The 26,774-nt window shown below is 42.1% G+C and overlaps 1 protein-coding gene across 4 annotated transcripts in view; it reads left to right on the forward strand.

The window, feature by feature from the left end:
* Positions 1-26,774, forward strand: part of ank3b (ankyrin 3b) — a 401,704-nt gene that overhangs the window by 228,566 nt on the left and 146,364 nt on the right. For all 4 annotated transcript variants that reach the window (XM_063071574.1, XM_063071573.1, XM_063071575.1 and 1 more), the window contains exons 9-15: positions 179-277; positions 4,915-5,112; positions 7,643-7,741; positions 8,836-8,934; positions 16,912-17,010; positions 21,357-21,554; positions 25,130-25,228. In XM_063071574.1, coding sequence (XP_062927644.1) covers positions 179-277; positions 4,915-5,112; positions 7,643-7,741; positions 8,836-8,934; positions 16,912-17,010; positions 21,357-21,554; positions 25,130-25,228 — 891 coding nt within the window. The remainder of the gene's footprint in view (positions 1-178; positions 278-4,914; positions 5,113-7,642; positions 7,742-8,835; positions 8,935-16,911; positions 17,011-21,356; positions 21,555-25,129; positions 25,229-26,774) is intronic.

Consider the following 26,774-nt stretch of genomic DNA (forward strand, 5'->3'; position numbering starts at 1 on the left):
GTCATGGAGAGAACATACAAACTCCTTACAGACAGCGTCAGGAATTGAACCCAGGTCACTGGCATGGTAATAGCATTATGCTAACCGCTACACTACCGTGCCACTAATGTATTTTTTACTATTTTACCACAATGTATTGTTATAAAATTTGGCAATAATGCTGTAATCCTTTTTCTAGGATGGCTTGACACCTCTCCACTGTGCAGCAAGGAGTGGGCATGAGCAGGTGGTAGAAATGTTGCTTGACCGAGGAGCCCCAATCCTTTCCAAGACAAAAGTAGGTCATTCTTCATTCAATCTGAAATAGTTTTATTAGCTTAAACACATGCCTTAAAACACATTCTTTTGTTTGCAAAGTATTGGGTGAAAACATTGGCAACATTACTGAGAGCAGCAAGAGAAATCCAGAAATGTTCTTGTTTGCTGGTTGAAATATTTACAGCAGATTTGCCAATAAACATAGTGCAATTGGCCTGGATCCTATGTTCATTATAATATTGCAGGGACAAGGCAAAATGTTTTTCATTAAACAGACAATTTGGTTTTAAAAGGAAGGTTGATATTTGAAGAAAGAGAAACTCAGGAGGTCAGGCAGCATTTGTAGAGGGAAATGAACAGTCAACGTTTTGTATTGAGACCTTTCGGCTGGATTGCTGAGTAGAGACAAGATAGGCTATATAGGGAGGTGGAGAGTGGAGGTTCCAAGAATAGGCAAAGCAACAAGCAGATCCAGGTCAGGACGTTGGTGGGTAGTTGGAATTGGAAGAGTGAAAATAGCAAGAGTTCGGGAGGTGATAAGTGAAGGCAACAAAGGCTTCAGATGATGGAATCCGACAGAAAAGATGGATGGACCATGAAGCCAAATAAGTAAGATGGGGTGGGCAGTTGGTAACAGTGGAGGAGTGTGTGGAAGAAGGGAAAGAAACAGGGTGATGGAAGGCAGGGTTGGGTGGAGGAGGAACTGGTTAGAACAGAAGGAGAGAGAAAAATGACAGAAGGGGAGTAGATGATCTGAAAATGGAGAAATCCATGTCCTTGCTGTCATGTCAGCTACCCAGGTGGACTATAAGGTGCTGTTCCTCTGGTTTGCATTAAGCTTTTCCCTGGCTGTGCAAGTGGCTGGAAATATACAGACTATTATGGGAATAGGGGAGGAGGACCATCAGCTGGGAGTTCCAGATTGTCTTGGTGGGCAAAGCGCACATACTTTGCATGGTGGGTACCTAGTCTATGCTTGTTCTCACCGATGTCTAGGCAGCCACATTGAGAACACTGAATGCAATAAACGTGGTTGGCAAAAACCCATCTGAATCTTTGCCTCAGCAGAAAGGGCTGCTTTTAGGTCTTTGGATGCTGGTGAAGGAGGAGGTGTAGGCTCAGGTGCTTCACTTGCTATATGGAGAATGCTTGCAGAGAAGGGGGAGTGGGTGGATAGGGATCAACAGTCCAGGGAGTCACAGAGGGATTAGTCCCCATGGAAAGTGTGGGGGTGGAATGTGGCTAGTGGTGAGAACCTGGTGGTAATGTCGAAGAATGATGTGCTGAATGTATAGGGTGGTGGGATGAAAGCTATAGGGAAGGGCAAGGACCAAGAGAGCTCTATCCCTTTTCTATCTAGGGTGAGGTAGGGTAAAATGATATTTGAACATGTTTCCACTTAATTAAAAGAGTGGCATTTTAATTCTGGAATTGGGACAATTCTCATTTATATTTTTGTTGAAGAAAGGGAGTAGGGATAACCCTGGGAATTATAGACCAGTGAGTTTTATTTAAGAGGTGGGCAAGTTATTGGAGAAGATTCTCAGAGGCAGAATCTACAAGCATAGGGAGAAGCGTAGTTTAATGAGGGATAATCAGCATGGTTTTGTGAGGAGCAGGTCATGCCTCATGAAACTGATGGAATTCTTTGAGAATGTGATATTGATGAGTTAGAGCAGTGGAATTGGTGTATATGGATTTTAGTAAGGCATTTGATAAGGTTCCCCATGGCAAGCTCATTCAGAAAGTCAGGGAGTATGTGATCCAGGAAAACTTGGTTGTGTTTACAAACTTGGCTGTGGATTAAGAATTGACTTGCCCATAGAAGGCAGAGGGTGGTTGTAGATGGAGTGTATTCTGCCTACAGGTTGTTGACCTGTGGTGTTCCACAGGGATCTGTTCTCAGACTCCTGCTCTTTGTGATTTTTATAAATGACTTGGATGAAAAAGTGAAAGAGTAAGTAAGTTTGCAGATGACACGAAGGTTGGTAGAGTTGTGGATAGCATAGAAGGCTGTTGAAAGTTACAACAGGATATTAACCTGATGCAGAGCTGGGTTGACAAGTGGCAGATGGAGTTCAACTCGGAAAAGTATGAAGTGATTCACTTAGGAAGATTGAATTTGAAGGCAGAATACAGGGTTAATAGCAGGATTCTTATTACCCTGGAGGAACAAAGGGATATTGGGGTTCACATCCATAGATCCTTCAAAGTTACTGCGCAAGTTGATAGGGTTGGTAGGAGATTTGAGTTCAAGAACCCCGAAATAATGCTGCAACTCTATAAAATCCTGGTTAGACCACACTTGGAATATTATGTTCAGTTCTGGGTGCCTCCTTATAGGAAGGTTGTGGAAGCTTTACAGATAGTGCAGAAGAGATTTACCAGGATCCTGTCTGTATTAGAGAGCATGTCTTATGAAGATAGGTTGAGTGAGCTAGGGGTTTTCTCTCTGGTGAGAAGGAGGATGAGAGGTGACTTGATAGAGGTGTACAAGATGACAGAAAGTAAAGATCAATGGGTAGCCAGAGACTTTTTCACAGGACAAAATATGAGGGGGGCATAATTTTAAGGTAATTCGGGGAAAGTACAGGGAGGACGTCAGAAGTAAGTTATTTACACAGAGAAAGGTCAGTGCATGGAACGCCCTGCTGGTGGTGGTGGAGGCAGATACACTTGGGACATTTAAGAAACTCTTATACAGAAATGATAGAAAAATGGAGGGCTGTATAGGAGAGAAGGGTTAGGTTGATCACAGAGTTGGATAAAAGGGCCTGCACTGGGCTGTAATTAATGCTGTATGTTCTGTGAAAAGGGATGAATTTCGGTATCTCTTATGGTTATTAATTGTTGTTATTTCCAACCTGTGTGATGGCCTGATGACACTAGAAGCAGTGTCAACAACCATAGGAAATGGGAAGAGAATTCTGGGAGATCCTGCTTCCTATTAATATGAAGGCTCTACCTGCTGAGCCTGTGTGAGCTGGTTCCCATGAGCAGGTTAACTCAAGGTGACTCACTCAGTAGAATAATAACCTACTGACACCACCATCAATACTCAGACTTACAAGTGGGGGTAGTAACAGTTGTTACAAACCCTGCATCATCACCTCCAGGAGAGCATCGGAAAGAACAAGCAAGAAAATTAGAGAGTGAACTGAATAATAGAAGAGTTGTTTTTTTTTTGTTTGTTATGTCTGGATACCATTTCTATGGTCATTTTAAGCGCTGTGACTCTTGGATTCTGTGGTGAGGATATCTTGCATTGTGCTGCTCATATTGTACAAAACCCAGTGTGAATCCAGAGAATCATATTTCCTTTCAGTGTCAAGAAAAATGTCATGCTGAATTCACTGAGAGAACTTGCCTTTTAATGTGCATTGGATTTTGCCATTTTCTAAGTTATTTGTAAAGATTTTAACTTACTCAGGTTACTCTGATTTCAAGTTACCCGACTGTCTTTTTAAAATTAACTTCATTGTTCAATTTGAATTACCAGATACTGGTGTTTATTTTATTTTATTTAAATTATTTTAATTTAATTTAAAGATACAGTGTGGAACAGGTCCTTCAGGCCCGATGGGCTGTACCACCCAGCAACCCACCTATTTAACACTAGCATAATCACAGGACAATTTTCAATGAGCAATTAACCAACTAACCAGTACGTCTTTGGATCATGGGAGGAAACTGGAGCACCCAGAGGAAACCTATGTGGATCACATGGAGAATGCCCAAACTCCTTACAGACAACACCGGAATTGACCTCTGAACTCCAGAACACCCCGCGCTGTAATAGCATTGCGCTAACCGCTACACAACCATTTTAGCATCATTATTTGGAATAGTTGAGAACTGACAGTCATTGCAAGTTCTGAATAAGCATTGACATTTCAGCATGTGATCCTGGGATCCTTAATAAATAATTAGAATGTGGATCTCAGTACTGCAAGAAGTAGTTCAGGTTAAAGCTGATTAGAGTTGATAATCACGTGAGTTAAAGTTATGCTACTGTAGTAATAAAGGTGGCCCGTGAATACTAGATGAAATACTCTGGGATAAAATGCCTGATTTTATTCTATTGTATTGGGTGCTACACTAGTGTAACAGGTTTTTTTTTGTTCCTCTCCATGCCCCGTGCAACAACATTGCCATTTCTTTAGCATTTGTCTGTTTTTTTACGAGGCCGAGTTGCTAGTTCGATGCTCAACCCAGCATTGCTGGAAAGCGTGCAAGGAGCTGGCTGGATTTGAACCCGGGACCACTCGCCTCGAAGTCTGGTGCGGATGCCACTACACCTCCGGCCGGCAACGTTGCAGTTAGTGCAACGCTATTACAGCTAGGGGAGTTCCGGTTTGGAGCTCAGTTCCAGCACCGTTCTGTGAGGAGTCTCTGTCCATCCTCCCTGTGGAACGTGTGGGTTTTCCCTGGCTGCTTCGGATCCCTCTCACAGTCCACTGATGTACTGGTCATTGAAAATTGTCCCATGATTAGATTCGGGTGAAGTAGGATTGGTGGGGCGGCGTGCCTCAAAGGGCCGGGGGGGCCTACTCCATGCTGTATTGCTAAATAAAATAGTGTTGTTGATGGAATGTAGTGAAGCAGTGGTGAACAAGTGGCTCTGTGTTCATTGGTGACGTGCTCCTGCCCTACTAGAATGGCCTGTCCCCTCTGCACATGGCAACACAGGGAGATCACCTGAATTCCGTGAAGCTGCTGCTTCAGCATGACGTGCCTGTAGATGATGTGACCAATGACTACCTGACAGCACTGCATGTTGCTGCACACTGTGGGCACTACAAAGTCGCCAAGGTGCTGCTGGAAAAGAAAGCAAACCCAAATGCCAAAGCACTGGTAAGTACTGAGTGTGACTGAAAATTCTGTCCATCTTACTAACGTTACAGCTCAGTTTGCACAGTTACGGCTTTTTCTGCATTTCAAAACTATCGCAACAGACTCTATCCTGCCTCTACAAGTATCTAGAAAGAGTCATCAAATTAGTTCCATTCTCTCCTTTCTTCTTGCAATTATTCATGTTTTTCTAATAACACTTGTGTTTGAACCTTCTTCCACAGATGAATGTATGAATTCTATCCATCAAGTCAAGATTCTGTCTGATTTTGGTTGGTCTAAAAGCTCGGATGTATTATTCAAAACAGCAGAGGTCAAGGTTTAGATTTCATCCAATATCAAATCTGGGATCCTGCTATGTATAAATTGATTGTTACATATGACCATAAGACATAGGAGCAGAACGAGTCCATTTGGACCTTCGTCTGTTCTGCCATTCCATCATGGCTGATTTATTTCAATCCTATTTTCCTGCCTTCTGCCATAACTTGACACCCTTACTAATCAAGAATCTATCAACTTCTGCTTTAAATGTACCCAATGACTTGACCTCCATTGACCAACAGTGAATACACATCAAATCTACCAGAAAAGACATCCTTTCTTACTGAGAAGATTTCTGCATGGTATTTAATTTTAAACAGAAATACGTTTTGGGATCTTTTTGCAGGATATAAAAGCAAAGCAATCCTATGGAAATTATTATGCACACAATGTTACCATCTTATAATAAAATGCAATTTATGCATGCGGTGAGGACAGCTAGTGGCAAATGACGTGCATCGTACCAACTTCTCTTCCAATTAATAGAAGCAAGAAGTTGATGACTAACCTTTCTAAGTCTAGATTCCAGAGGTACTGCAGATGCTGGAAATCTAGAGCAATACACACAATGTGCTGGAGGAGCTCAGCAGGACAGGCAGCATCAATAGATGGGAATAAACAGTCGACATTTTGGGCCAAGACACTTCATCAGGACTGGAAAGGAAGGGGGAAGAAGTCAGAATAAGAAGCTGGGGACAGGGGAGTACGAAGTACAAGGTGGCAGGTGATAGGTGAAACTGGAAGAGGAGGAGGGGTGAAGTAACAAGCTGGGAAATTGATTGGTGGAAGAGATAAAGAGCTGGAGAAGTGGGAACCTGATAGGAGAGGACAGAAGACTGTGGAAGAAGGGAAAGGGTTAGCAGCACTCGAGAGAGGTGATAGGCAGGTATGAAGAGAAGGTGTGAGAGGGAAACAAGAATGGGGAATGGTGAAGGGGGGCAATTACTGGAAGTTCAAGATATCAATGTTTATGCCATCAGTTTGGAGGCTACCCAGACAAAAGTCTATTATCTTCAGTCAAACATTCATCAGGTGTAGAGTTTTCAGGGTCCTTTGTTTTTAAAAATAGAGTTTGTAGGTTAGGTATCTGAAGTCGCTTCAAGGAAATATTACTGGCCATTGACGTCTCCAAAATTATTTCAATGTGAAGACTTTCCAGAGTGATGGATGAAAGGGACAGTCTTCAGTATATCACAATTCTGTCAATATCAGTAATTGTGTCTTGTCTCTACAAAAAAAATCAACAAATAACATGCTTTTAATGGTAAAACAAGTGTAAATAGTTTGTTGTGGTTTTATAGGCTGAAATCGAATTCCATGTAGTTCCATTTTCAAGCCCTACAAATGTTAACATTCGAAAAGAAAAATAAAAGTAAAATATTTGGCACAAATAATGATCCTTTAAGCCAGCTTTAGTGGATGGGGCTTTCTATGTAATGCTTAAATGTAAATTTGCCCTGGGGCGCTCCTCAGATTTCTAAACAAATAAAAGTAGGAATGGGCACAGCCTGGGAAGCAGGAAAGAAACTGATAGCCACACAATACCTTTAGGAACAGAGGAGGAATCAATGTCACTGTGCAAGAGGGGCAAGAGTGCTCCTGTATCAGTTACTACAGATTCCCTTACAAATTGAATGTTGGAAATTAAGTGACCAGGGATGAAAGGAGCTTTTTAAGTAAGTATAAGGGGAAAGAAAAGAATCAGAGTGACTATACAATTCCAAGTACGTCCCTATGTTCAATCATTTCTTTTAAGTTCTATTTACAACTTCAACTTCCATTGCTTCTCCATGCCTTCAGATGATAAATTGGAATTCCTTCCCTAAACACGACTGATACTCTTCTGTACTCCCTTCCTTTAAGATGCTAGTGAAAGCCTGTCTCTTAATTTGTGTTTTTGTTAGCCACCTTTTGCTTGTCATGAAATTGTGCTCCATAATGTTTCTATAAAGTTACTTGGAGTGTTTTGCTAAGTTAAAAATGCAGAATATGTGGAAATTGGTATTTATAAAGCTGTAAAACGTAGGAGATGGGGGCAACATAAACTTCTTCATTCCTTCATGTCTTTTGTTACATTCCAGTAGAGTCAAAACCAGCACCAAAAAGGTGACATTTTTGATGAAAGAGGAAACCACCATTTTGAAATGGTCAGCTGCAAAGTTGTGATTGCAGAGTACTGAGTAATTAAAGAATCTTGAATTTTTTGTAGAATGGTTTCACTCCACTTCATATCGCATGTAAGAAGAACAGGATTAAAGTAATGGATTTGTTGCTGAAGTATGGAGCTTCAATACAGGCAGTTACTGAGGTAACACCAACACATCCAAATATCACATGGGTATTGATGTATGCGTGTTTGTTGCAGTTTCTTATATATTGTTGTGTTTTGTTGCATTGCTACTTTTAAATGTATGCATTTCCATGTATTGATGTGGTTGACTCCTGATAGTTTTGTGAGCACTTTGGGTATTAATGACAGCATGCATTTAAATTGGTGCATTAATGTGCATGTATACGTATTGTCTTCTTACTGTGGGGTTTTTTGTAAATTGTGCATCAGTATTTTGAGAGCTGTTCTTGTTTGCTTATAGTTTTATTCCGTGAATGCATGTTGTTATTTATTGTGCATATGCTTATAACGTGTACTGATGTGAGTATGCATTGTGTGTAAGGCTAAATTGTGCATTGTTATTTGTATTTTGTTCATATTTTTATGTACTGATGCAGTTTTGCCTTTATATATCAGTGTGGTTGTACATTGATATGATTGCCAGTTTGCATTTGTGTCTGATGTGCTCGTACAGTACGTGTACTGATGCAGATTTTGTGGATTGTTCAGTTCACCTGTATAAATCATTGTTCATGTGTGTCTGTGCACACATTTTTTATATAATTTCATGATTGCTTTTATATTTTTTATTTGTAGACCACGGCTACCCAAATTTAAGCCAGTATGAACCGACCATGTGTATGTTCTGATTAAATGGTTGGCTTTGGTTTGGGACTTCATTATTTGCTTAGTAAAATTGCATATCTGCTCTGATCTTAATCAGTTGCAATGTTCATGCAACATACGATTTTCTGCTTCTCTTTCAATGCCTCTGATCCTGGCTGAGTTACAAAATATTTTAAGTACCTAGGTTCAGGTCAGTTTAGGTTCATGCTGGCTGTGGTTGGTTTGGGTTTTAATTTGATACCAAAATAAGTCTTTAGGTGCTGTTGAAAGTGGCAATCTGTGTGCTCATTGTTGTGCATGTGTATTCATGTATCTCTGTACTAATTTAGACCGTGATATGTTTGAGCACGTGTGCATATGACCTTGTGTGTATTGTTTGTGGTGAACATCCTCTTGCTGAAGAGCATGCTCTTTGTGATACGTGTGGCCCATTTTGTTCTCTGCAGTCGGGCCTAACGCCTATCCATGTTGCTGCATTCATGGGGCATGCAAATATTGTGACGCAGTTAATGCAACGTGGAGCATCACCAAATACAACAAATGTGGTAAGGAAAAATTTTGTCCATTTATTAAGAACAAGGAAAGGCTAATTTGTATGTTATAGCTGTACCCATAAAAAGAAATTTTAGATGTTGTATCAAGAGAAATGTGGGAAAATGTTTTATTTTATTATTCAAACCCTAAGGAAAATAACTGCTAATTGCCGCTTTTGCTATTGTCTTGGTCTGTGGTGGTGGTTCGCTAAGTGATGGATTGTTATGACTAATCAATGTTTCCATTACTGTTGTATCATAAAACATTTTAAATGGAGGGAGGTGAACATAATGTTTCTTTTCCATCTTATTCTTGCAGTAATGCAAAATACATTTGAAATAACATATTTTTCTAAAATAAGGATGGAATGTGACCAGGTGTAATAATGAGAGAAAACTATAGCATCAGCAATGCCATTATTTGGAAGTGACATTAAATAAGGTAACACCATTTCTCACAAGGACATTAAATATCACAGAGAATAGCAGAAAATGTATCCCCATTGTCCTGACCAATTTATCTCTCAATCGGCACTTTTGAAGATAGACTAGCAAGTGATTCTCACATAACTGTTTTGTGAGAATCCGAATCAGGTTCATTATCACTGACATATGTCTTGAAATTTGTGGTTTTGCAGTAGCAGTGCAGTACAATACATAAAATAAACTATAAATTACAAGAAGAAATATATAATAAATAAATTAATGAATGGATGGATGAATAGTGCAAATGGGTACATGGACCATTCGGAAATCTGTTCCTGGAATGCTGAATGTGTGTCATTGAGCTCCTGTCCTACCTTCCTGATGGTAGTAATGAGAAGAGGGATTATCCTGGGTGGTGGGGATCTTTAATGATGGATAATGCCTTTTTGAAGATGTCCTCGATGCTGGGGAGCCTAGTGCCCATGATGGAGCAGACTGAATTTACGACCCTCTGCAACTTTTTCCAGTCCTGTGCAGTGACCCCTCCATATCAGATGGTGATGCAAACAGTTAGAATGCTGTAGATATTTGCTGGAGTCTTTCATCTTAACGGCTCCGTCTGTCTAAGTAGACAATGGATGCGCCCAGTGGGGGCGCAGACCTGGGCAATGAATATGGAGATCCTGGGCTGCCCAGACATCAAGATCCCCCTCTCAGCCTCACAGATGTGGTCCAAAGGAATGCGAAGCATACATTTGGCATCAGCTTGGCTGCAGGAGCTGCCGGGAGGTGACGTGATACGTCATCCAACCGCCTTAGGGGCTCCACTCCGAATTTGTGTAGGGTTTAGTCCTTAGCCTTCTCTTCTCCCGAAGATACCCACAAGGCAGTGGGATCCGTAACCCTGGATAGGGGCCCATAACGGGTACTGTCAGCTGGAGCCAGCTGAGCCCGGGACTCGTGTGAGGCAGGGTCGTCACGCCCTGTAGTAGTGCCATATGGAGCCACTACCCACTCCCTTCTGGAGTCTTTGGTGACATACAAATCTCCTCAAACTACAAATTAAATATCGCTTCTGTAGTGCCTGTTTTGTAATTGCATCAATATGTTGGGCACAGGAGGATTTTCAAAGATGTTGACACCCAATAACTTGAAATTGTTCACTCTTTCACCTGCTGACCCCTTGATCAGGCACCTACCCTGCACAGTTTGATGTCATGTTTTCTGTAGTATGACAAAATACTTCATTACATGCAATGCTTTGGGGGGCATTCTGCAGGGTCAGTAATGGTGCTATATAAATGCAAGCCTTTATCTTTAACTATTAATGATTGGAAAGCAGTCTCTCTTTGGAACAAAGGAAACGAGAGGAGATTTAACTGAGGTATCTAAAATATGAAAAACTAATGGAGGGAGCATAGGAAGAACCATTTCTCAGCAGTGATGTTAGTAATTGGTAGGCAGAGATTTAAATTAATTGGTATTAAGGATAGAGGGTAGTTGGTATTATAGTGGACCTAGATGTACACTTGAGCTGAAACCTAAATGAATTCAGATCAAGAGCTGGGATGTGGGAGTATTCTGCATAGTTTTGTTGGGCCAGCAATGGATCAAAGAGCATTCTTCCATGCTGCATATTTCTATAATTATGTAAAAAAATATAAAGAAAATGTGAAAGCAGATTTCCTCTTCTCATTCCCACAGTTTTGTTAAATGTCGCCAAGCAACCATCAGATAACTTAAAGGTCAGAGTCTTAGAGCAGGACAGCATAGAAACAGGCCCTTTAGCCCATCTAGTTCATGCCAAGCTATTGTTCTGACGATAGCCTTCTACCTGCACCTGAACCACAGCCCTCCGTACCCTTCACATCCATGTACTTATCCAAACTTCTCTGAAATGTTGAAATCAAACCCCCATCCACTTACTCTGGCAGCTCAATCCACACTCTCAACACCCTAGGAGTGAAGAGGTTCCCTCCATGCTCCCCTTAACTATTTCACTTTTCTCCCTTAACCTATGACCTCTAGTTGTAATCTCAGTGGAAAGAGCCTGCTTGTGCTTACCATATCTATACCCCTCATAATTCTGTATACCTCTGTCAATCCGTCCCTCATTCTCCTACGCTCCAGAAAATAAAGTCTTAACCTATTCAACCTTTCCCTATAACAAAACAATTTGCAGGTAAAATATTTTTATGCAGTGAGGTTGTCTCTTTGAAGTTCCCTGAGTTATTTTGGTTAATGCAGCCCCACGCCAGATTTTGTTAAGCTCGGATTGAATAATTGAATTTACAAGGAATGTATCAGAGTGCCATCTGTGGGAATTTTGTTCAAGCTGAGTTCTGTATTTGATATGTTGCCTGAACTGTAGATTCAAGGAGGTTAAAATCACTAACACATCTTGGAAGAATTTCCCAGCGTTTTTAATGTCTCACTTCCTGAAAGCGTGGATCAGAGAATTAGGTGCAGATGTGGAATTTCGAGTCATTGAACTTTCCTCTGCCTATGCTTTTGTGATTTGGCATTCCCTATGATGATTCCACCAATTACCACCAACGTGTCACCTGTGGGACCAGAGAAGCCAACACACGCGACCACTGTTACATAACCATCAAGAACACTACCATGCCAACCAACGACCACAATTTTGCAAATCCGATAACTTGGCTGTACTTCTACTCTCAGCACACAGACAGACTGAAGACTATAACACCACTGGTGAGGACCACGAAGATTCGGTCAAGGAGGCCGAGGAGCACTTTCAGGACTGTTTGGATTGGTGGAATGGATAATATTCAAGGATTCATCTTTGGATCTGAATGAATATGCCACAGTTGTCACTGACTTCATCAAGACCTGTATGTAGGAGTGTGTGCCTTCGAGAACAAACCCAAACTGGAAGCAGTGGATGAACCATGAGATTTGCAGTCTGCTGAGGAGTAGATCTGTGGCATTCAAGACTGGTGATTCAGAACTCTGCAAGAGGTCTAGGTATGATCTATGAGAGGCTATCTTAAAAACAAAAAATGCAATTCTGAATGAAGCTGGAGACAGAATTGAATGCATGTCAGCTATGGCAGGATTTACAGGCGTTACTTGAGGCGAAACCTGACATAAATAGCTGTGATGCTTTATTTCCAAATGAGCTCAATGCCCTTTTTGCAGAGTTTAAAAGAAAGAATAAAACTATACCTGTCCGAACCCCTGCAGCATCTGGTGACTCTGTGATGATCTGGTGTCTCAGAGGCTGACGTCAGAACATCTTTTAACAGGTTGAACTCTCACAAGGTGTCAGGCCCCGTGCACTGAAAATCTGTGCCAGGCAACCGGCTGGGGTGCTCAAGGACATTCTCAATCTCTCACAGTTGCAGTCAGAGGTTCCCACCTAGTTCAAAATGGTATGAATTATGCCGATGCCCAAGAAGAGCAGCGTAACTTGCCTCAATGACTAATCACCCGGTAGCACTGATATCTACTGTGAGGAAGTGCTTTGAGGGGCTGGTCATTGCTAGAGTTAACTTCTGCCTAAGCAAAGATCTGGACCTAATGCCATCTGACTACCACTACAATAGGTCTACCGTGGCTGCAATCCTGGTGGCTCCCCACTTGGGTTTGGACCACCTGGACAAAAGGTGCAGTTTATAGACTACAGGCTCAGCATTAAACACCATCTTCCCCTCAGTATTAATCAACAATTTTCAAAACCTGGACCTCTGTATCTTCCTCTGCAACTGGATCCCTGACTTCCTCATCGGAAGACCATGTGGCTGGTTAGGTACGTTTGCCACTGTTGATGGCAGAATCTCAGATGGAGACGAGGCACATAGAAGTGAGGTAGATTGGATGGCTGAGTGTTGTCACAACAACTTTGCACACAACGTCAGTGAGACCAGGGAATTGATTGTGGACTTCAGCAAGGAGAAGTCAGGAGAACACGCCCTAGTGGAAAGGGTGAGCAGATTCAAGTTTCTGGATGTCAACATTTCTGATGATCTATCCTGGCACAAGAAATTATGAAGAAGGCATGCCAGCAGCTCTACTTTAGTAGGAGATTGAGGAGATTTGGCATGCCACTCTAGACTCCAGCAAATTTCTACAAATGTACCATGGAGAGCATTCTAATTGATGCATCAGTGTCCGGGATGGAGGCACCAATGCACAGGATTGGAAAAAGCTGCAGAAGGTTAGAAGCTCAGTCAAATCCATCAAGAGCACTATCTGCACCATCGCGGGAAATATTCAAAAGGCAATGCCTCAAAGCGATGCATCCATCATTGAGGACATTCACCATCCATGACATTCCCTATTCTCCTCAGAGAGAAGGTGCAGGAGTTGAAGACACACATTCAACATCACATCTCTAAATGGACCATTAAACCATGAAGACTACCTCATTATTTCGCTAACAACAGGAATTCTGCAGATGCTGGAAATTCAAGCAACACACATCAAAGTTGCTGGTGAACGCAGCAGGCCAGGCAGCATCTCTAGGAAGAGGTGCAGTCGACGTTTCAGGCCGAGACCCTTCGTCAGGACTAACTGAAGGAAGAGTGAGTAAGAGATTTGAAAGTTGGAGGGGGAGGGGGAGATCCAAAATGATAGGAGAAGACAGGAGGGGGAGGGATAGAGCCGAGAGCTGGACAGGTGATTGACAAAAGGGATACGAGAGGATCATGGGACAGGAGGTCCGAGAAGAAAGACAAGGTGGGGGGGAACCCAGAGGATGGGCAAGGGGTATATTCAGAGGGACAGAGGGAGAAAAAAGAGAGTGAGAGAAAGAATGTGTGTATAAAAATAAGTAACAGATGGGGTACGAGGGGGAGGTGGGGCATTAGTGGAAATTAGAGAAGTCGATGTTCATGCCATCAGGTTGGAGGCTACCCAGACGGAATATAAGGTGTTGTTCCTCCAACCTGAGTGTGGCTTCATCTTTACAGCAGAGGAGGCCGTGGGTAGACATGTCAGAATGGGAATGGGATGTGGAATTAAAATGTGTGGCCACTGGGAGATCCTGCTTTCTCTGGCGGACCACAGTAGAGGAGGCCATGGATAGACATGTCAGAATGGGAATGGGATGTGGAATTAAAATGTGTGGCCACTGGGAGATCCTGCTTTCTCTGGCAGACAGAGTGTGGGTTTCCTCCCACCCACCCCCCCTTGTCTTTCTCCCCGGACCTCCTGTCCCATGATCCTCTCATATCCCCTTTGTCAATCACCTGTCCAGCTCTTGGCTCCATCCCTCCCCCTCCTGTCTTCTCCTATCATTTTGGATCTCCCCCTCTCCCTCCAACTTTCAAATCCCTTATTCACTCTTCCTTCAGTTAGTCCTGACGAAGGGTCTCGGCCTGAAACGTTGACTGTATCTCTTCCTTGAGATGCTGCCTGGCCTGCTGCGTTCACCAGCAACTTTGATGTGTGTTGCTCATTATTTCGCTCTCTTTTTGTACTCCCTATTTATTATACGCCTTATTGTAACTTATAGTCATTACTTATGTATTGCTCTGCACTGCTGCCACAAAACAATACATTTCAGGACATAGATCAATGATAATAAACCTGAATCTGATTCTGATTCAGTGGCACAATCAGAGTAACTGCAACTTTAGTGTTTTGAACTCGTTAGATTAAGTAAACTATTTGCGCTACTGAATTTCAACTTGTTAAACTGAGGTCCCATGACCCCACAAAAGTCAACATAAAAAATTCCCACAGCATTGTGGAGGGAAGGAGAGCTCTCTTGAACATGATTTGTCCATTCACTGACACCAAAGATCTGGCCACACGTCTCCTTGCTGCATTTGAGACCTTGCTTTGTTACCTACAAGATGAGAAATATTCTATCACACAATGGTTTTGGAGTGGTCTGTATCTTATGTAAGTACATTTACTTTTCTTCAGAGCTTGGTACAGAATATTTTTCCATTTTAACTCTGGAACTCCATTTTGTGGATCAATAACCAAGTCCAAACATTTCATTAACAGCAATAAACACAGACGAAAAGTGCTGGTGAACACAGCAGGCCAGGCAGCATCTATAGGAAGAGGTACAGTCGATGTTTCAGGCTGGGACTCTTTGTCAGGACTAACTGAAAGAAGAGATAGTAAGAGAAATCTAGTAAGAGATAGAAATCTCTTACTATCTCTTCTTTCAGTTAGTCCTGACGAAGGGTCCCGGCCCGAAACATCGACTGTACCTCTTCCTATAGATGCTGGCTGGCCTGCTGCGTTCCACCAGCATTTTTTGCGTGTGTTGCTTGAATTTCCAGCATCTGCAGATTTCCTCGTGTCTGTGTTTTTAAATTAACAGCAATAGTTTATTTTCATGTTTAATTAATAACACCTTTAGCTGGCAGCTGCTATTATGAATGAATGGACTCCTTCCCAGAAGGTATTTACAGACTGTTACATCCACTCTGCAGTAAAGACTGCGTCCTAGCTAGAATCACCCTCTGTGCCTCCATATTGAATGTCTGCAAACTGCTGTTGCCTTGTGCAGAAGTTGGAGATCATGGACTACTTTAAATAGAAAGTTTGTTGCTCCAGCTTGAAAACAACTAGGTTAAAGGCAAACCACGGGAATTTGTGACTGCAGTATGACCTGGAACATCTGTTAATTGAATCAGTATGAGCACTGGGGGAGCATGGTATTTCGGTGGATTTTTTTTTTGTTTCACTCATTCTTAGGATCTGGATGAGCTGACAAAGCTAGGGTTTATTGACCCAAGAAGATGGCAATGAATCTATCTGGTAAAGTTGTTCATCACAATTCTGTTGAGGGTGTCGGACACAATAACGTGTTTGCACAGGCCACCTTCAGAACATTATCATTCACACTAGTGGGGAATTGGACTTGAACGTAGAATGGGCCGAGGTGTGGATAACGGTTTCCCCTCCCTGAAGGATGGGAACACAGCCATGAACAGTTGGAAGACCAGGGTGAGAAATTTACTACTGGGGCACTGATGGATTAGGGAGACACAATGAGAAGTTGCCTTTAGCAGAGGCAATATAAAATTGCAACCCCTGCCTATGCCCCTGCTTTGTAAGACCTGGAGTTTAGGGTCATAAAGAGATCCAGCATGGGAGCAGGCACTCTAGCCCACCAGGGCTGCTGTGACCATCCATTTACACTAGTCCTACATTAATCCCATTACATTATTCTCTTCACTTTTAAACTCCCCCAGCACATTTAACCTCTCACTCACAAACATGGGGGATAGTTTACTCTAGTCGACCAACCTACCAATTCATTTGTCTTTGGGATGAGGGTGGAATCTGGATGAAATCTGCACAGTCACGGGGAAAATATTCCAACTACACACAGGTAGCATGTGAGTTGAGGATTGAACCCATGTCCCTGATGCAGTAAGACAATGACCTCCACCAGTGGCGCCACCTTGCTGCCAGGGTGCCAGAGCCGAGCAATAGCTGGGTGCTGGCTTCCTACACAGTCAGGATATGGGCTGGAGAAATGGTACTCTGAAACAGGCACTCTGCTGAATTTGGTTTTAAATTGTAAATGATATAAAATTTATTTTGTGTCCTTTATGTACTATTTTTCAGAGAGGAGAAACTGCACTACACATGGCTGCCAGGGCGGGCCAGGCAGACGTGGTCCGCCATCTGGTCCAAAATGGAGCTCAGGTGGAAGCCAAAGCCAAGGTAAAGTCAAAATAAAATTGAGCCACTTACTCAGAAAGCCTGGGAACCCAATTTCAGCCTCAGAGAAATCACGCGTTAAAGGAGGTGAGCAAAGATCGAGTAGGGTCCTCTCCGGCTTTTTCTGCAGGTGCAACACATACAAAATGCTGGTGGAACTCAGCAGGTCAGGCAATGTCTTTGGAGAGGAGTAAATAGCTGTCCTTTCGGGCTGAGAATCTTCATCAGGCTGTGGCCCGAAATGTCAGTTGTTTATTCCCCTCTTCGGATGCTGCCTGACCTGTTGAGTTCCTCCAGTATATTGCACGTGCTGCTTTGGATTTTCAGCATCTGGAGAATCGCTTGTGTTTATGTTCTGCTGCATGTAATGTACCATGACATTACTTTAGGCGATATTGTCCCATTACATATATCAGTTCTCAGTGAAACCAGAGGCTTATTCAACAGGGCTCAGAACTCAGCTGGCTTCTAAAGCTGCCACTGAACAATCCTAATTACACTTCTTTGCCTTTTGACAGCAACAAGATAATGGAAGTTGACACCCAACAGAAGGGGACTAATTCCTCTTACAATGAACCATTATAATTCTTTGACTGAGAGCAAAGCACAGAACCATTGGGAAGCATTAGGTGATTAGGTATCTTAAATTAAAAGGAATAACAACTCCAAAATGGGATGGCACGATAGTGTAGCAGTTTGCACAACGCTTTACCGTGTGCCAGCTGTAAGACCAAGGTTCAATTCCCACTGTTGGCTATAAGGGGTTTATAATTTTCCTTGTGACCATCATTCCCAAAATGTACAGGTTAGGGCTAGTAAATGGTGGGCATGCTATGTTGGCAGTGGAAGTGTAGCAACACTTGCAGGCTGATCTCCGCACAATCCCTGATGCAAGCAAAGCATTTCACTGTATGTTTCAATGTTTAAATTTTAAAACTACAGCATTGATATGAAAGATTTCTACTTTATGATGGGTCAATAGAAAATTATGGAAGCATCAAATTTCTCTCTGCAAATGGGTTTCGGTTACTGTTTTAAGATATTTCAACTTCAATCAATATTTATAAATGATAAATACAATCTTTATAAAATTGCCCAAAGTGCCATTGATTAGCGCTGACATCTTGTGGACCAGTAAACATAGATTATTGATATGCAAAGACACAGGGACACCAATAATGTAGGCAAGCAGTCAAAGAGATTATACAAGCTATTGATGATGAGACACAGATACACGTAGCTTCCAATCAACCTGATCACAGTTAACAGAGTCCATTGGCAGTGCATTTTCTGAGTTTCAGAAAGGGAAAAGGATTTGGAAATGACTGTCAGCCATATACTGAAAATATCTGGCCTTTAAGCTGTTATTCAAAGTAAATTTATTATCGTATGTGTCCCCAGATACGACCTTGAGATTCACTTTCTCGCAGTAGGACAAAGAAATACAATACAATTATTAAAAAACTACACACAGACAAACAACCAATGTACAAAAAAGACAAACTATGCAAGTACAAAAGTAACAATAATTAATTAATACCACTGTTAATTCATAACAATTAGACAAGTATGGTAATGTAATTACAGGGCACTGACGACCGATTCAGAGGTCACACTATCGTAATTGGTTTCACAATGGCATTTTTGGTGGTTGTCCATCGTGTCCGACAATGACAGGAAACTTGCGCGGGAGAATTTTTAAAGTGGAAAAGCTGTTGCAGTGGGGCAGTTCCATGCTCTCGACCTTGGAAGTCCGGGTCCGATGGTATGAACAAGCATCACAAACTGGGGTCTTCCTTGGTAGCAGTGGATGACCATGGCCTCTTCTGTGCCTTGTCTCGCCCTTCGCTCTCCACGGAGCATTGCAGTACCACCTTCCTGGCCATTGGATCTCACCCGCCCAGTTCACCAGAGCTGACTTCATGTGCTAGGACAGGCATGTCCCTATCTCTCTGGGCTATGAAGCCACCGGCTACCCTCACCTGGTTTAGCCCACCTGTCGAAGCAGTGTATCGGGTTGTGGCTGCTGTCGCATGCAAACAGCTACTTGGAGCTACAGGTGAGAGCTGAGTGTCCATTGGGGTCCAAGGGAGAGTCACCTTCCCTGGAATGGACATGACAAGCCCCTTAACTAGAGTTGCTACCCCTCCTTGGACACACCATACATCCGAATACAATGGTATTAGTCAATGTAAAAATCTTTTATAGGTAATTTGTTTGAGCAATGGAATGGAAAGGTGTTGCTTCTAACTAATGGTGAAGCATTTAGGGAATTATAGCTTGAAAGAAGTTTCATGAAACTTACCTACTCCTCAAATTGAAAAATACTGAAATTATAGAAATATGTAATCCAGGCTTTAAAATAATGAAATACCCAATATCCAATATTAAAATATGTTAGATAATGGACATTAATGAAGAGAAATCTTGTAAATCTCAAAGAAGGGTTAGGATTATACAAGCTTCATTCCACATCCAAATGAAGTTTTGATGTTAGGTCACCAGGGCACCTCTAAATTGGAATTGGATCAATATTTGCAGAGAAATAGATTGAAGATTATAGAGATGGAATCATACAACACATAAAGAAAACTGTTTAGCTTTTGATGATCATCTAACTACTTTTTAAATTATTTTAAAGTGCTCCTGTTGTTTGCCCATGCACCTCGACAGTCTTTCCTCTTTGATTATAGATTCATTTCCAGGTATGAGCAGAAGTACTTACTTATATTTCCCTGAGAGGTTAAAAGTTTATTGTTCCTCAGTATAAGAGGTGAGCAGGTTTCAGGACTGGGAAGTTCGTATCAGGATGATCATAAAGACTGCTAACGAAGCAGCCTAATTCCAGATTGTTCAGTGTTTCTTGTCTGTAAATAACACATAATGATTTCCACCAGCCTTTTTCCAATGGTTTGATCAGGGTGGGAGAAGGCGATGGGAGCAAAGAGGTAAAATCCTTCTTTGAATGTTGTAATGTTCTCAATTACATTCAACTTAAGTGAATACTTGATTGAGTGGACCTATCTACTGATTAAACCTTCAGTGTTTGGAAAATGCTGTTCATTGGTATCAAGTTTTAAGTTCCTCTCCCCACCATCCTCACATTGCCTCTACAATATCTCCAACCCCAAACCACAGTGGAATCTTTGTGGTTTGAAATTCTTTTGCAGAGTTCTACTCCAGAAACATTTTTTGTTTAAACAGTCCTCACATATTTCTGTCAGCTTCATACATGGGAAAAATACCAATTGATGCACTTCAGTATGTGTAAATTTCTGTGCAATAATCTTGATTTGACATGATATAAGCAGTAATAATTCACTCAGGATTCAAACCGTTCTTGGCCCGGACCTCAGGTCCAGGACCTTGTGCTCCACTTCTCTGGGGGTGAAAAGATGTTTGTGCCCCTGAGCATGTCTCATATTGTTTTCAGGAGTTCCAACAGTTTTGATACAACTCTAATCCTTTCCCAACAAGAAAAAGGACAGAAAGGAGGTGGGAAAAGAAGAGCTTAGGTTAGAAACTTGCTTTTGGAGTAGGAGATTGGCAGTCTGTTTTGCTCTGTAATATTTTTTGACTAAAGTTATTGGTATAGAATATACACCAGATTTTATCTGATTGGCATCTATCCATCACCCTGCACATTTATTCCCTGCAGCAAAGACGATTCAGTGTGTACTATGTACAAAATACATAGGCACAATTACTCAGCTGGACTATTCTGACAGCAACTCCCAACCCTGCAACTTTAGCCTCAAGTGCTTCAGGCCCATGGGAATACTACTGTTTGCATGTCCCCTTCCAATCACAAACCAACTTCACTTGCAACTATAAAGTTGTTCCCTCAATGTCGCTGTATCCAAATCCTCGAATCCCTTATACAATCCACTGCGACCAAGGAAGACACCGGTTGCGATGACTTCTTGCATCACTGCAGCTGGACCTCTGAGGTCAAGAGAATGGACCTACCCCAATTCCACTCTGGAAACTCTCCCACAAAAGTCTCTTCATGTAGGTCAGTCCACATTCATGCACAACAGAACAACTGCACAAATCTCATTGCCGGGTACGATGGACATCCAAACAATCAATGAGTCATCTACATATTCATGTCTTGTCACTTACACTCAGCTCATGAAAAACTAACAAATTCTTTAAAAAGTTTAGAATGCTAATTGAATGTTGGCCATTTATTTCCGTATCAAGCACAAAAGCCCATTTTATATATTTAATCGGCACAAATTTCAGGTGATGTAAGCGCTGCATGTACTGTACCCGTTGTTTTGCTTGGCAGCCCTATAGCCAGATGTTCATCAAAAATACCTTCTGCCTTTCTTTATCATACGCAGGATGACCAGACTCCATTGCATATTGCATCTCGCTTGGGGAAGGCCGACATCGTGCAGCAGTTGTTGCAGCATGGGGCATCTCCGGATGCAGCTACGACCTCTGGCTATACACCACTGCACATCTCAGCTCGGGAAGGTCATGAAGATGTGGCATCGGTCCTATTGGAACAGGGGGCTTCACTCTCTGTGAATACCAAGGTATTACAGCTGAATATTTGTATCTCTTCCCATATGTATACAATAGCCTGAAATAATCAATCAGAGGGACAAGCTCCGACATCTGCAGCACGCTACCACCCACCACCCACACTGGACCCCCTACAATTCGCCTATCGACACAACCGATTGACAAATGATGCAATAACCACAGCTCTACACACCGTCCTGACACGCCTGGAGAAGAGGGATGCTTATGTGAGAATGTGGTTCTTGGACTACAGTTCAGCATTCAACACCATAATTCCCTCTGGGCTCGAGAAAAAGCTCAGAGACCTCGGCCTTCACCCTGCCTTGTGCAGCTGGATCCTGGACTTCCTGTCAGATCGCTGGCAGGTGGTAAGAGTGGGTTCCCTCACCTTTGCCCCTCTGACCTCAACACAGGAACCCCCCCCCCCAGGGCTGTGTCCTAAGCCCCCTCCTTTACTCTCTGTATACCCTTGACTATGTCATCACCCACAGCTCCAATCTGCTAATTAAATTTGCAGATGATACTACATTGATTGGCCTTATCTCAAATAATAACGATGCAGCCTACAGAGAAGAAGTCATCACCCTGACACAGTGGTATCAAGAAAACAGCCTCTCCCTCAATGTCGCTAAAACAAAGGCGCTGGTTGTGGACTACAGGAGGAATGGAGACAGACTAGCCCCTATTGACATCAATGGATTATGGGGTTGAGAGGGTGAACAGCTTTAATTTCCTCAGTATACACATCAGCGAGGATCTCACGTGGTCTGTACATACTGGCTGTGGGGTGAAAAAGGCACAACAGCGCCTCTTTCATCTCCAACAGTTGAAGTTTGGTATGGGCCCCCAAATCCTAAGGATTTTCTACAGGAGCACAATTGAGAACATCCTGACTGGCTGCATCACTGCCTGGTGTGGGAACTGTACTACTTCCCAAAATCGCAGGACACTTCAGAGAGTGGTGCAGACAGCCCAGCGCAACTGTGGTTGTGAACTTCTCACAATTCAGAACATTTACCGAGACCGGTGTGTAAAAAGATCACTGGGGACCCAAGTCACCCCAACCACAAACTGTTCCAGCTGCTACCATCCAGGAAACGGTATCACAGCATTAAAGCCAGGACCAACAGGCTCTGGGACAGCTTCTTCCACCAGGCCATCAGACTGATTAATTCACACTGGTACATTTGTATTTCTATGCTATATTGACTGTCCTGTTGTACATACTATTTATTACAAATTACTATAAATTTCACATTGCACATTCAGACGAAGATGTACCCTCAAGATTTTTACTCCTCACGTATGTGAAGGATGTAAGAAATAAGGTCAATTCAATTCAGTCTTCTGGAGAAACTCAGCAGGTCAAATGGCATCTGTGGGAGAAAAGGAATTGCCAATGTTTCCGATTGAAACCTTCATCAATATATACAAGAGATTGTGCAGATGCCAAAAATCCAGAGCAACGGGCACAAAATGCTAGAGGAACTGTTCTGATACAGGGTCTCAGCTCAAAATGCCGACTGTTTATCCTTCTCTATTGATGTTGTCGAACCTGCTGAGTTCCTCCAGCATTTTGTGTGTGTTGCTATGCAGGTTTTAAACCTGAAACATTGACAATTCCTTCTCTCCCACAGATGCTACTTCATCCGCTCAGTTCTTGCAGCAGATTGTTTGTTACGTGTGGTATTCCTAAATAGGGGATGGCTGGGAAATTGCATTAGTAATCTACTTGAAATTGTATTGGTTGGAAATGGATTGTACATTGTCCAAATCCTTCAGCTATACATTGACATTTACATTTAAAAGACTAAGGAGCTGGTGGTGGACCTAAGGAGGGATAAGGCACTGGTGACCCCTTTTTTCATCCAGGGGGTCAGTGTGGACATGGTGGAGGATTACAAATACCTGGGGATACGAATTGACAATAAACTGGACTGGTCAAAGGACACCGGGGCTGTCTACAAGAAGGGTCAGAGCCGTCTCTATTTCCTGAGGAGACTGAGGTCCTTTAACATCTGTCGGACGATGCTGAAGATGATCTACGAGTCTGTGGTGGCCAGTGCTATCATGTTTGCTGTTGTGTGCTGGGGCAGCAGGCTGAGGGTAGCAGACACCAACAGAATCAACAAACTCATTCGTAAGGCCAGTGATGTTGTGGGGATGGAACTGGACTCTCTGACAGTGGTGTCTGAAAAGAGGATGCTGTCCAAGTTGCATGCCATCTTGAACAATGTCTGCCATCCACTACATAATGTACTGGTTGGGCACAGGAGTACATTCAGCCAGAGACTCATTCCACCGAGATGTAACACTGAGCGTCATAGGAAGTCATTCCTGCCTGTGGCCATCAAATTTACAACTCCTCCCTTGGAGGGTCAGACACCCTGAGCCAATAGGCTGGGTCCTGGACTTATTTCTTGGCATAATTTACATATTAATTACTTATGGTTTTATATTGCTATACTTATACTCTGTTCTTGGTTGGTGCAACTGTAACGAAACCAAATTTCCCTCGGGATCAATAAAGTATGACTATGACTATGACAGAAGAATGTGTGTACCATAGCTCGGGGGTGAGGTGGTGTAAAAAGTGAATAATAATCTGAAGCTCCTGTTAAAATTAGTTTGCATATTTGCAGCTCAACCATTTGCCGGTGGCATCATACTCTGCAATGGAACATGATTATTCCTAGGTGCTTTTCTAACTCCTTGTATTTCTTGAAGTTTTTAAGCATGGTAACTGTTAGCATTTTATTAATATAGTTAGAGAATGATTTATCATCTAAAATGAGCATTTTAGAAAGTTGTGCATTACTTCTCCCACAAAATTATTCAAAGTGACTAAGAAATTATGTGAAATATTTGATTATGACTTAGCGGCCATCAGTCAGTTTCTCTGTAAATTGAATAGATATTTGATACAAAAGGTGGTGTGTGTGCCTGTGGATATGAACCAGTGTAAAGAACTTCCCTCGACTAATGCAATTGGTGAAATCTCAGAATGAAGTTATGTTAGGAGTATTTGGCTTGGGCAAAATGAGTGTTGAATGACACGAAGATTGTGGTTGACCCAAACGAATATACCTCAGTTCAAAGTACCAGTTTCAGGTCACCTTCTGAGTTTACATGACTGACATAATTAAGTAGAAAGTTGCCCCTTTGTTATACTAACCTAACAAGTATTAAGAATAATTTGTATCACCATACTATGACCTTCTGAATTAGATGTAAGCCTAATCCACAAAAGTTTTTACCTTCTTAATAATATCCACAAGATTAGTGGTGATCTGTTTCATCCAAAAGATATTGCAATGTTAAAGCTTAGCAAGGGACACGGAGCTGGAATAACCAAATAGACATGAGGCACATTTTGTCCATGATCTAAATGAGCGCAGAGTAGGCTTGAGGGAGTGAATCATCTTATCCAGATCCAACAATTACAATTGATAATTTAGTGGAAGAGTTATGCCGCTCTAAATCACCTCTGAGAGTTTGCTGTACAAGTATGTGAACTTGACAATGCAGATGAACTGGGACTGAAGTAGTGGCATATATTTAATGCTGTACTGCAATCGCTTTACAGAAAGGGTTCACTCCGCTCCACGTGGCTGCAAAGTATGGGAAAATGGAGGTAGCCAACCTTTTGCTTCAGAAGTCTGCGTCTCCCAATGCTTCTGGAAAGGTAATTGTAGTGTGTTTTTTAAACTGCTTATGTTAGCATGGTTCAGTAGTAGACTTCCTTTGAAGATCGTCAGTTCACAACTCATTCCAAATCACTTCTGAGCACAAAATCTGGGATGAAATGATCCAGAGAGCTACATGAAACATCAGACCGAGCTTTTTCCTCCTCACTGAAGTGAACAGGGATTATCAACCACAAAAGGAAGAAGCCGGAGATCCATGAGCTAGTCGTTAGGGGACGGGAGGTGGAGAGGGTCAGTGGCTATAAATTCCTTGGCATTATCATATCAGAAGATCTGTCCTGGGACAAGAACGTAGGTGCCATAACAGAGGAGGCATGACATCGCCTCTACTTTTTTAGGGATTTGCATAGGCTCAGCTTGTAACGAAAAACATTGACAAACTTCTGTAGATGCACAGTGGAGAGTATCATAAGTGGTTGCATCATGGCCTGGTAAGGAAACACCAATGCCTAAGAATGGAAAAGGCGACAGAAGGTGGTGGACGCAGCCCAATCCATCACAAGGAGAGCCCTCCCCACCATTGAATACATTTACATGGAGTGCTGCCACAAGAAAGCAGCATCCATCATCAAGGACCCCCACCATCCAGGCCATGCTCTCTTCTTGGTACTACCATTGAGCTGGAGGCACAGGGGCCTTAGGTCCCAAACCACCAGGTTCAGGAACAGTTAGTACCCTTCAACCATCAGGCTCCTGAACCAACATGGATAATTTCAGTCACTGCAACTCTGAACTGATTCTACAGCCTACCGACTCACTTTCCAGGACTTTACAACTCATGTTCTCAATATTATTTACTTATTTATTTGTACAATTTGTCTTGTTTTGCACATTGATTATTTGTCATATTTTGCTTATATATTTTTTGTAAATTCTATTGTATATTTTCTTGTAAATGCCTACAAGAAAATGAATCTCAAGGTAGTACAGTGTATAGTAACTACTTTGATCATGAATTTTACTTTGACTTTGAATTTAAAGGTTTCATTTGAAGAACAACAAGGGAATTTCTGATATTCCGACCAATATTTATCATTCAAACAACACCTAAACACAGATGATCCAGTCATTCTCCCATTGTTGCTTATGGGACCATACAGTGCACAAAGTAGAACAGTAAATTTACTTGAGGGGTGATTTATTGGTTTTAAGATCCTTTGGGACTTAATGGCATTATGAAGGATGCTTATATAAATACAAGCTATTTCGTTTTAGATATACAAGTCATCTAGTGACTGAGTCAATGCATCATCTGGCTTGATTAGATTGTTGACTCAAAAAGGCATCAAAGGTTACAGGGAGCAGACAGGAGAATGGGATCAAATGGTGGGGCAGACTCAATGGGTTAATGGCTTAATTCTGTTCTTGTGTCTCATAGTCTCAGCAAATTGATTTGAAAGAGCCTGTGATACACTATATTTTCCGTCTCTGAATCATCTTGTGTACTGATATTCCTGTACCTAATGTCAATTTACGTACATACAATCAGGTTATGTATATAAGCTAATCTTACATCTTTGCATT

This window comes from Mobula hypostoma, chromosome 19, assembly GCF_963921235.1.
Source record: "Mobula hypostoma chromosome 19, sMobHyp1.1, whole genome shotgun sequence".
Taxonomy (NCBI): domain Eukaryota; kingdom Metazoa; phylum Chordata; class Chondrichthyes; order Myliobatiformes; family Myliobatidae; genus Mobula; species Mobula hypostoma.